Consider the following 12,634-nt stretch of genomic DNA (forward strand, 5'->3'; position numbering starts at 1 on the left):
TGCAGTCCCCATGAGGCACACTGGCCTCAAACTCGGTGAGAGGGCAGATCAACCTCAGGGACCCTCAGAAACCCACCTCCTGTGTTGCTGAAATCTTCAGAGTCCATAGGAGGTCAGGAGCAGCAGACCGTCAGTTGCGGTTAGGTGCCTGCGAATGCAGGGGAGTGCCTCCTTCACTCCAAGGGAGATTCTTCAGTTGTCTTAAGTGCGCCACAGGTCCTGCATGGAGCCTGTATGGAGCAAAGACACAAACTAAGCTTCCGACAGAAAAGGGGATGAAGTCGAGCCCAGTTGAGGTCCAGCGAAAGCCAGAGTGTCCAGACCGTCGAAGGTCAGTGGTTTCTTCTTGTAGAATCTTGTCCATGTAAAATCTAAAGTCTTACAGCCAGGTAAGCCCTTTTCTACCCACGGGAGAGGGTTGGACAGAGTCAGGGGGCCCTCCTAGGGGAGGGGCAAGACAGATGGGTGGCTACACCCATTTCCTTTGTCCAGTTTCGCGCCAGAGCAGGAGCCAATGGCTCCCAGAAGTGGTTTGAGCAGGACTATGCACAGGGACACCAAATGTGCCCCCAGTGCAGACTTTCAGGCACTCTCAGAGTGCACCCACCCGGCCCCAGTACACTAAATCCTGTCTGGGAGGTGGTCACACCTCTCTGTGACAGGATGCTTATTGTGCTGCCTTCCTCTGCTTGAGCTTGGCTCAGCCGCAGGAGGGCATAAATGTGTCTCTAGTCAGCAGCATCCATTTTTAGCTGTCCGGGCAGAGAAGGCTGGCACCGGTAACACCAGTGACCCCACGAATCTCGCTTCAGAAGGGTGGAATCAGACCTCCCACACCAGTTACTGGTGTGGAGGTATGATTCCAAGGTGTTTGATACCAAACACAATATGTTTCTATGCAGCCGTTTTCGAGATAGTATTTACCGCGAGGTTATAATCCACCTCTACCTATATGTCCGGCTGAGTCACAGACAACCCGGAAGAATGGGCTCCGAAGTCTGCAGAGAGGCTCTGCTCATGCTGGGGCACCTTCTCACATTAAACAAAGCACCCTGCCTTCAGGATTGTTAAGGATTGCTATAGGGGTGACTTATAAGTTTTAAGTGTAGTGACCAATAGATCTATCTAAAGTAAGTGGTGCAAGCACCAGCATACACAGGCTGCAGTAGCAGACCTAGAGTTCAATTTTTCATGGCCTTTCATGGGTGGCATAATACATGCTTCAGCCCATGGGAGGCCTCTGGGGTACCTATGCCCTGAGTACCATATACTAGGGACTGACAAGGGTACCGCAGTATCCAATCTGGAGTGTACCAAAGTACATGTATGTCAATTTAAGAGAAAAAGCAGATAGACTGGGGTCCTGAATAGCAGGATCTCAGTCAGTCTAGTCAAAAACAGTGAGACATCAAGCAAAAAGTGGGGGGTAACCATAAGAAGCAGATCCTACTTTCCTACAACAGGTACTCGATAGGCAGTGTGCATGTTCCTGTAAATTCGTCCATTTAATTAATTCATGACATTTTTTATCTAGCCTAGCTTCACCCGGTGTCACCTACAACTTGACCTTATATTATCAGGTCTTTGTGGGTAAATAAAAGTAGCAGTGAGTACTGGCTAGTACTAGTGGAACAAAGCTAGTTATAACTCAAAGTAACAATTTGTACCATTTTCCATAATACTTTTAACACTTAGAATTTAAATAAACATTACCTTATAACTATCTGCTATGCCAGCATAAAGAAAATAGCCAGTAGCATAAACATAGTAATGCATTTTTGTGTAAAGTTATGGAATAGAATCTGGATTTTCTTTAACATTACAGAGTGCACATAATTTAAACTATAGTAGGCAAGTTTAGGGGTGATCAAATAATGAACATATCCAATGTCACAATGCACTTTGAAGCCGTAAACCCACTTAGCAGTTCTTAGATCTCGCCATTGAAAGACCTGTTATGTCGAAGACATATTGTGTACAGTCCCAGTGCTTAGAGTGGGCCTTGGGTCAACCCATTGCTTATCTTCAGTTGGCTTTTGTGTGAGTTACACTTCCTTGCTTCTTATTCAATGGCTTTCCTTTCTCTTCTTGGGGCCTATTCACTAATTGTACTTTGTAGTTCGTTTAGTGGCACTACTCACGTACTACTCACGTACTACAAACTGCTAGTCACTAACCTACGCATGGAGGTCTACACCTTTGCCTCTCTCTGAGCAGATGTTCACCCTGACTGCAAAGATCTCCGCACACATACGCCTACGTTTTAGTAGCAACTGCAGGAGGGACGGGGTAGTGGCAGGAAAATGGTGCATACTTATTACTAAATGGAAGGGGTTTATGGGTGTGAACGAGGGGATTATCGAGGGATAATGAAGGCGTTAGGAAAGGACAAAAATCCACCCCAAAAACATAAGCCCAAACTGCACTTCTATAGTTACTAGGGACAACAATCATTGGCAAAGCCAATAGGCCTGGTCTCATCTTTGGGACCCATAGACTTTGCTAAAGGGTTTAGGAATATGTTACTGTACATACATTGCATATTTTAAGTAAGATTTTTGATTGTGTTAACATTTGTAAAAATATCTTTGCTTTAGTGCAATTTTGTTATTAAATTGACTTTACTAATTATTGGCAAAGCCACAAGATCTTGACTCTAAAAGTCTGTAACTCCTTATGTTTCCAGTGCTTGTCTGGCACATGTGAGCTCAGACACATTGAGGTGTGCGAGTGATTTCTAGTTGAGAGGGCGTTAATAAAACAGCACAATTGGGAGCTCTGGAGTTGAGGCTGAAGACAGTGTCTGTCCGCGAGCCATAACAGGGTTCTGTTTAGATTACATGCTCATCCAATCCTTGGCCTCTCTCCAGGGGGCACGTAGTGAAGGTCACATATGTACCGTTTGTAAGTACCAATTCTAATTATTTACAACAAAATCATTGTTGTTATATATATCAAACTGCTCACAATCTTGGCAAAGCCAGTAGGTCTAGCTTGTTTTAGGCACATGTTTGTTGTTATGTCATTTGTCTGGATGCAGTAGCAGAAAACTCACAAGAAGGCATCTGATGTTGGTCAGGCAGCTTGCTGTATAATACACAGGATTGTAGTCCACGTGTTGTACGCCACAGCCATAATTACTTAGGCCACACCCCTTTTAGAGACGCCATACACCTTGTTTCATCTCACTTACAGTACTGTGGTCCACAATTGGCTTTTGCCTTTAGACAGCCAAAAGCTACTCATATGTGAGAACTAAAATATGCGATGTTGCAAAACTGTGCAGTTCTTGGAATCAAACCTAGAAAAAACGAGCGACCGCTCTGCTCCTCTGCAGCACTCACTCTGCAGCGTCTCTGGAATGGCAGAATTACATCTTGTGTTACATGTCAGAAAGGAGAGTCATGCACTTCAGTGAAAGAAAGGCGAGGTCCTGACCTCCTCCACAGTGACACCCCAAGTCAGGATTGCCGGTCCAGGTGTGCTTGGTATCACTGCGCCCCTTTACAAGTGGAGCTGATATATTTGTTCCCGGGTCAAGTTGATTTCAAGTTAGTGCATGTTGTTTGGTCCCTGGTGAAGCAGATTCAAATAGTATCAGCTTCTCTGGGAGTCAAGTGCAAAGGGAGAAACACAGTTGAGAGACAGCAACATGGAGCACTGGTGTGGAAGTATTATGGAGGACGGAAGCAGGTTCATGGAGGACAGTAGTTGGGGAGGCAAAAGGAGGGTAGGGTAAACCAACACAGAAGGAGGGTGGGAAGTGTTAGACCTGGCACCTTGGCGTCAGTCTCCCTTCCACTATTTGTCGCTGTGACTCATGTGTTTTGCTGGTGTTAGCTGCTCAGAGCACTGTGCCACTGCCAACCAGTGCCACAGTGCAAGTGCTCCCTGTATAAAATGTATATGTTGGTTGGATTCCATGATTGGCTTATTTGGTTTACTATCAGACCCCAGTAAAGTGCACCAGGAGTGCCCAGGGCTTGTAAATCCAAATGCTGCTAGTGGGCATGCAGTACTGGTTGTGCCACCCACAGAAGCAGCCCTGTAAAGTGTGTCTAAGGTCTGCCATTGCAGAACCTGCGTACAGTCTAGTACCGTCATGCTGACTGGGCAAGTGCACCCACTTGCCAGTCCCTAAACCTTCCCTTTACTTCATATGAGTCACCCCTATGGTAGGCCCAAGGGCAGGGTGCATTGTAAGCATAAGGTAGGACAAGCCCTGATGTGTGTGGCATGTCCTAATAGTGAATTACAGCCATTTTCGTTTTTCACTATTGCAAGGCTACCTGTTCTCATAGGCCAGAACGGGCTGTTAGAATTGTTACATTCTATGATCCTAACAGACCCAGGGAACATGGTAGAAATTCAAGTTTAGTATGCCTGAACTCAGAATAATAAAATACATATTTTAGTAAAGTTTATTTTAATATTCTGTGTTTGCAAATACCACTTTTAGAAAGCTGGTATTTGCTTGCCTAACCATTTCAGCCCGCCTCTGCTATGATGTGTATCTGCTGTCTGCTTTCTGTGAGTGACAGGGCTGGGGAATCCCAGAGGGCAGGGCTAGGTAGCCTGGTGGTGAATAGAGAGATTTACATCCAGATGGGTGGGAGGAGTACACCTGGACTCTGAATAGGGCTGTGCTCTGCCACCACAATGCTGGCTCCACCTCCTGTGGAGCGGCTGATGTCTCTGCCCTGCACCCTGAATGGAAAGTCAGAGACATGTCAACAAAGTGCTCAGGAACTGGTTCTGGCTGGGCAAAGGCCCCTCTACCCCAGAGGAACAAAGTGATTAGGGGTATAAGTATTGGGACCCTGCTCCCAAGAAATTAGATCCTGCTTGACAAGAAGAACCTCTGCCTAAGGAGAAGGAACTGGGAAAGCTGTAAGGAGGAGTACTGTCCTTGACCTGGGGGATTGGCCTGCAGTGGTTGTCTTGCTGCTGAAGGAGAGGAGAAAGACTACAAAAGACTTTATTTCAACTTGTGCTTAAAAAGATCTCAGAGGGCCTGAGTAGAGCTGGCCTCCTGTTAAAAAGTCCAAGGAACAAAAGGACTTCACCCCCAGCTTCCCCCTGAACTTTGCTGTGTGAGTGCTGCCCTTCCTAGAGTGCTGGAACCAGTTGTGAGGTCTCTGGAAGCTGTGCCTGCTGTTGTGAAGCTGGCCAAGAAGAAAAAAACCAAAGATCTCCACTTTTTCACGCACAGCCGGCTTAGCGAGAAAATTCCAGTCGCACCGCTCGTTAGCGTGCAGAATTTTATTGCTGAGGAAATCGCCGCAGAGCCTGCTGCCGCTGAGCTCAATCAGCGCTGGAAAAATCGTCACCGCGCTCGTTAGCGGGCCTAAAATTGATCGCTACCAGCCTCGATCCCCGCTCTGCCTGTTAGCGGGCAGAATTCGATCGCTGCGAACATCGTTGCAGAGCCTGCTGATGCTGAGCCAGATCAGCGCTGGAAAAATCGTCGCCCCGCTCGTTAGCGGGTCGAATTTGATAGCTGCGGACATCGCCGCACATCCAGCTAAGATCCCCGCTCCGCCTGTTAGCGGGAAGAATTCTATCGCTGCGAACTTCGTCGCAGAGCCTGCCGCTGCTGTGTGGAATTGTCGCAGAACAGCCAAAATCATTGCACCGCTCGTTAGAGTGAGGAATTAGATCGCTGCGAAAATCGTCGCAGGCCCTGGTGAAATTGTCGCCCTGCTCGTTAGCGGGCTGAATTTTGTCACATCTTGCCTTAGCGAGTAAATTTCTACCGGATAATCTACGCCTTGATTTTCAACGCCGGAGCGCCACTAAGAACTTTTATCGCATCCCCAGGTAGTAAGGGTTAAAACTGACGCTAAGGTGAATCATTTTGTCGCTAACCTAAGAACTCTTTCTGAAATCATATTCTTGAACTGTGTATGTCATTTTTGTCGTTATTTGGTCTTGTGCTAAGTCTGGAGAGGTGTGGCTCACTGGTTAGAGGCGGCAGATCCACAAGCAGAGAATCGCCCAGGGACCAGGGTTCAATTCCCGACGCGGCAGGGTCGTGGACCAGGGTCAAAACGGACTCGATAATTCTCGCCTCGGTACCTACTCTAACCAGGAACACACTCGGCAACTCTGGGCATTAGCTTGCCTCATCTCCACAACGGCCCCCCACATTCGCCGGGGATGCCTGGTTTCACCTTGGAGATACCCAGGAGGGACCATCTCACAGGGATAGCCAGGACGGGTTCCCCAGCGGTCTACAGCGCCACGACGCCTCAGGGCAGCAGTGCGCTTTACAAGACACATACATTTACATTTACATTTACATTTACATTTATATAAAAGATCACTATTTTTGATATAAATCTAGTATGGTGTCCATTTGTGGTGTTGTCACTGAGTTACTGTATATGTTCACAAATGCTTAACCTATAACGCTCTGAGATAAGCCTTGTCTGCTCGCGCCAAGCTACCTAGAGGGTGAGCAGGGGTTATTTTTGGAGTGTACCCCCTTACCCTGACTAGAGGAGAGGGTCCCTGCTTGTCACAAGTACCTGCCTGTGCCAACCGGAGACTCCCAAATCTAACAGGAAGCAACAAAGAGGGCTGGGCGGTAGCAACACAGGGGGCACTAGTGGAGGGGGAAGCAACATGGAATGCACGGAGCGGGAAGCAAACTAACAGGAAGCGAGAGCAACATGGAGTGGGGAGGAAAAGTAAGCGAGTAAAAAGACAAGCGGGCAATGGGAGTGGGGGGGAAAAGTGCACGGGAAACAAAGAGAGCCCAACATGCAGCATGGAGGGAGAAAGGAAGCACACTAGGAAGACAGCTGGAAAATACATGCACTCTCATGAAATGCTTATACAAAAGAAAAAAGTAGCGCCTGAAAAATGAGCAGTAGAAGGGCATAGTGCATCCATGTTTCTGGGGAGGGACAAATACAAGTACAAGAAACGGAAGGAAAGATCACACAGGCTAACAAATAAGTAGGAAGCCAATGAGAGTGACAAAGAACCCATTAATTGTAAGCAACAGGGGCTCTAAGCCCACAATAAGCGAACAATACTTCTTGTAGCAGTAAGCGCACATGCTGTGTAGGAGGCTTGACCTCAGAGTAATTTCAGCACCACTGGGCCACTCATAAGTACTGTAATACCCTCCAATAGAAAATAATGGAGGAAGGCACTTAATACGAAAACCCATAGGAAATAATGTTAAAATAAATTAATTTATTTCTACTTACAAATAAAAACCTTTACCAATTTATTAATGTTTAAAAAAAATTACATATACATTAAAAATACTTTATTATAAAACATGTTACTTACCTTTGTCATTGAAAAATAAGTGTAACTTTCTTATAATTGAATTCATAAAAAATATTTATATACATAACATTTAGTAATTTTAATACACAATAAATACATATGAAAAGTTACTGTAGGAGGTATTTTTTTTTAAATAAAAAATGTAATTTAATATTTTTTAATTAATTAAAAATTAAGTTAATGGTGCTGAAGCATTTTTTGTGTTTACCATTTAATACAAACATATATAATTAATTAGCATTAACATTTATCATTAAAATATTTTTACCAATTTAAAAAAAAGTTTCATATGCGTATCAAAATGTTTAAACAATACCCTTTCAGGCTTAGTGTGCCTCATAACGCAAAAAAAGAGCAGGGAACCCTGGGTAGCTCCCATGTTTTAGGTGGAGAGCAGCTCTTATAATGTTTCAATACTTTTACATTATGTCCCCGTGGCAGAAACTTCCGTCTATGTGTGAAAACTTACTAATAGTAACATTACACTCTAAATTTGGCTCCACCTCCTCCTTCATGTAATTCCATACTTTTAGTACATTTGCTCTTGTAGATGGTGCTAAAAGTAGTATATGGACTACAAACTTAATTTACATGTGTAGATTTACTCATTAGTAAAACTACCTTTACGAATAGAGCCTTTTGAGTTTGCCCCCTCCTAGACCATTGCTGTTTTACATTGTTTCTGAGTGGATGAGTACTATTATTTCATTGTTTGCAATAGAGGAATTCCATTTTTCTTCCAGTGCTCCATGGGAATGTCCATGTTTTTCAAGTTTATTGCTATCGCTTCCCCTGTAAAGTGTTGCTTTTCTCCCACTTCCTCCCTTGCCCATGCCTCCTTGCTCTCCTGTTGGTGTTCCCCCGCCCTCCATCAATGCTCCTGTTGCTGTAGCACCCCTCTATTCTCCTGTTTTGGTTTTAGTTCATTCCACCGTGTCCTCTGTTGTTCCGTCACCCCTCCACACTCCTCTTTTGCTTCGAGTTGCCTCATCCCCAGATCCTCACTTGTGCTCTCCCGGCCCTCCCCTTCCCTGTTTATATATTTTGCACGGGTCTAGCATCAGCACCCTGCTACCCACTTGCTCAATTATTTGGAGCACCCGTGCTTCCTCTTTTAAATTCAATACACTGTTCCAAAAAGCCAGTCAACCAACTTACACATACAAAGCCACAATGGCTGCCAGTGCATTGCGACGCACATGCATCTGTGCAGGGCCGGCCCTAAATCGGATGGACCAGGACAGGGCCTTGGGCAGAAAGAAAGTTTGGTGTTTGTTGTGGGGGCGGGAGGGGGGGTACGTTGCAGTGTGACTGCAGGAGGTGCGACAACGCTGGGAGGAAGGCAGGAGGTTGATAGGGTGCTAACACTTACGCTGAGGTACATTAAGGGCTGATTACAAAGTCTTTCACGGGTCCCTATTGAGGGATGTAGCTCCCCGCTTTGCCCCTCGGATTATTGGCTCCCTGGGCCTGGGTGTTGCTCACCCATGCTCAAGGCCGGCCCAGCATGTGTCATAGTGTACACATGCACACACACTCATGGCCATCTTGAAATTCTTTTTGTTTCAGAGAACCCGTTTCAAAATGGCCCCTCATGCGTTCACTTCGGCCATGATGCACCAGAGGCCATCCTGAATTGGGTTTTATCATCAAAACAAAACCCTACAAAATGGCTACTGGTCCCTCCATGTTTGAGACACCACCAGTCATTTCTATTTTTGCTTTTACATATTTTTCACTATCTTTTACATGCAAGCAATGGCAATGCCAGGAGCTTTGCCCTCACATTTTAAATCCCAGGGTTATTGGCTTTGCCAAAGCTTGTTCAATAGGAAGCTATAGGCATCTACTGACCTTACATGGGAAGTCAGTTTCATTTATTATTAACCAGTACTCATAATTCTAAAATGCAGAATTCAAAGTTCACAGAAATGCTTTTGACCTTGTACTAAGGGCATCCCATTCTTTCACTGAGTTAGGGGCGCATTATGAGTGAGCCAACAAATGAACCGATAATTGCAATCTCCCCACAGTCCTTTGTAACTCTGGTGGGGTGGATTACTGCCCATCACAAGCTGTAGTCATCTTTCGACCTGTAGGCCTGTGGTAGGAGGACAGCTGTTTCCTCCAAAGACTCGTTTAATTGGTAAAATGTCTTTAGGAGGCAGGCGCTTGTAGGAACATATTTTATTCTGTGCACCGATGCCACCAGCAGGGCTCTGGCATGAATGACCAGGGCAGCGTCACACAAGAGTCCTATCTGATTGAGTTTTAACCCTTTGCATTTTGAATTGGTTCATTTTGATGTTGTTGTAACAAATTGTGCATATCACCAATGCAATTGTTTCTTTTTTAGGTCTCGCCTGAGATAGCGCTTTAGCGCTGCTCTGGCGAGACTTATAGTAAGGGACATTTGGAAGTGGAAACGAATGCATTTCAGGCCGCCAACTACAGTGCATGTGCTCCGGGCGCGCGCACCATTTGGCAGCCTGAAAGCATTCGTTTACTTTCACTTTCGCGGCCGCACACGGCCGCTTTGATGTCTGATCGCGATTGCGATCACTTTCACTTTCGCGGCCGCTTGTTATTTATTGTCGGTGTAGTTTTGTGGCTTAATGTGTTAGGCCGGTCACACGTCCATACATTCTCCCTTATAGTGGCTGTTGTCATTTCACTATTCGCGTCATTACTTTTTATGACCTGTGGACAGAAACGGGATCTCGGTGTGCTGCTTAAACACCGCTAGAAGTAGATCATTCGGGGTACTTGTGGAAATTCATATGCTTCCGTTCATCCCAAAACTAATCTCAGTCGCCTTCAAGAACCTCATTTAAACGCTGTTGGTGAAACAGATCTCGCCCCCTGGGACCCGGATACGGACATAAACCTTCCTTCTCCACCAGATTCCAGCTGAAAGACATTCCTGTTTGTTACACTTTATCCTCGGAGTCTCCTGGGTGATAACACCTTTATTTAGCTGTATTTAGTGTTGAATGCCAGTACTTATTGATAAAGTGTACTTTGTCATTTGCCGTTGATGAGGTTAAATAGATGGTTGGTAACATGAGAGGTGCCGGATGGGGCGCTGTAGTGCCAAACCAGTGTATAGAAGTAGTCCTTGTAGCAAAATAATGTACATTTTACTCAGTTGTATCGGACTGCTGCTCTGTGGTGTGTGGGCCTCTAGCTGTTGTACAGATTCATCTGCCAGCTGTTACCATGGGGTTATTTATAAACCGACCTGCCTGCCTTGTAGTACCCCCCTCTTCAGACAGCGGTCACGCTTTGCAAGCACGCACACACTCCTGCTATCTTTGTGATCATAATGTGCTGTTCCCGAAAATTACCCTGCCCACACCACATGCACAGCTCTACCTCTCCAGATTCGGACTTGGTAGGATGCAGTTCCCAAAATAAAAGGCCACACTCCGCTCTGCGACTGCACACTCAGCTCTGATGCTGTTGTATTTGGGAACTTCAGCCCACGTCCAGACTTCCAAACAGCTCTCCCCCTTCACGCTCAGACTTTTGAAACTTAAAGGTTCTTAAAATTCACGCACCATCCCAGCCACTCGCGCCCAACCCCCCGCTCAGTTTTGGCATGGTGTAGTGTCACTTAACTCCAGACCTTTCCGTACGCATCTATTTGTCTCTTTCTTCCTGCACACTCGGCTGTGTGATGCTGCAGTATTTTTGAACACCAGCCCCATGTGCAGACATCCACACGGCTCTCTCCCTGCACACTCAGCTGTGTGATGCTGTTTGAGGTCCAGCCCCATGCGCAGGCATCTTACACAACTTTCTCCCTGCACACTTGTCTGTGTGATGCTGCATTGTTCTGGAACTCCAGCCCAAGCCACACTGCTCTTTGACACTGCTATAGGTGTTACATTTGCAACAGTTAAAACTATTGACATTGTACATGAGGGAGCTAGTAATTTCAATATTTTCAATACCAACACATAAATAAAAAATTAGTCAATTTACAATACAAAAAGCTCAAACTTTCCTAATGCGAGACCTATTGCATTGCAAATGCTTGTTTGACATTGTCATTATTTTTGTGTTCCCCCCTCTTTGTTTCATTTTCTTTTTATCTTTCGTTCTTTCTACGAATAGTGATTGTGTTCTAATTACATCTTTCTTTTTCTCGCTACCATTTACTTTTATTTTGCTTGACGCCCCTTTTGTTCTCATTTTTGTCTGTCTGTTTTTGCATCTTTCTTCAGTTATCTTCGGGTGCTCTCCTCCATTCATTCGCGTTCTCTTTCTTTCCCTTTCAGGGAGAACCAGGCAAAAAGGGCGATCCTGGAGAAAAGGTTAGTGGCGATTATACATAAAAAAAAATAGATATCATGACACACAAATAGCATTTTTTGATGGTACCTTGCATAGTTTATCTGTTTCTTTCATGCTAAACCATTTCACTGACTGATCGATTGGTGTCACAAACATGCGAACCGACATTTACAATGACATGCTTGGCCCCACAATCAGCTTTTCCAGGATTTTGCATGGTTAGCCTTCCAGGTGTGCCCAAAATGTTACCTATATGTGGCATGTGACAGTCCCAGCTCAAGATACACGAGTATTTCAGAAACCTACATCCCATTTGTGGCAAAATCTCCACATTTCTCTTTGTAGTCTTTCTCTGCAGCCCTCCTTTTTAAAAAAGATGATTGCTTAATTTTTATTTATATTTCTTTCTAGGGTGAGAAAGGTGAACCGGGGGATCAGGTTTGTTTTTTGCTATACTTTGCACAAGGTCTGACTCAGTTCAGCGTTGAAATTAATTTCAGAATAGCAGAAGCCCAATTGCAATGAAAAATCAACAATTAAAAGGTTTCAATTTGTATATTTAAACATGTCATTCTCTTATTGAAATGTTTTAAAATGTGTTTGTTTTAACTTAAAATGTTGTATATTTCATTACAGTCAGAAGTAGCCCTGCTGCAAGACAGAAGGGCTGCGTGTGTTGTGGCTCAGATTCTGAAATTATTTTTGGCAAGAAATACTTAAATATTCCATGTTAGGAATTAATAAAAGTGTAGAAATTTTACTTGATAGTGTCACAGAATTCCAAGCTTATGTAAAGCAGGGTGTATTTTGTTCCTTATAATACGCAGTTATTCTATTGAGCTACTACTCCTTTCCTCCTCACCCAAATCTTTCTGATGTCTTTGTGGTATGTAGGATTGTTTTATATATGTACTGTGAAAATAAAGTCAACGTTATGCAGCCTGAAATTTGCTGTGTACACATAGTTAAAGTATTTCTATGTAAGTCATTATTAAAGCTAGAGTTGAGGATTAAAGAAATCGGTAACATT

The 12,634-nt window shown here is 44.6% G+C and overlaps 1 protein-coding gene across 1 annotated transcript in view; it reads left to right on the plus strand.

Annotated features, from left to right (window-relative positions):
- The window catches only part of LOC146869594 (uncharacterized), a 243,168-nt gene that overhangs the window by 123,794 nt on the left and 106,740 nt on the right, over nucleotides 1-12,634 (plus strand). Inside the window, exons 11-12 of the mRNA XM_085640151.1 lie at nucleotides 11,589-11,624; nucleotides 12,016-12,042. Of these exons, the coding sequence (XP_085496277.1) occupies nucleotides 11,589-11,624; nucleotides 12,016-12,042 (63 nt within the window). The remainder of the gene's footprint in view (nucleotides 1-11,588; nucleotides 11,625-12,015; nucleotides 12,043-12,634) is intronic.

Source organism: Triturus cristatus, chromosome 1_1 (assembly GCF_964204655.1).
Source record: "Triturus cristatus chromosome 1_1, aTriCri1.1, whole genome shotgun sequence".
Classification (NCBI taxonomy): Eukaryota; Metazoa; Chordata; class Amphibia; order Caudata; family Salamandridae; genus Triturus; species Triturus cristatus.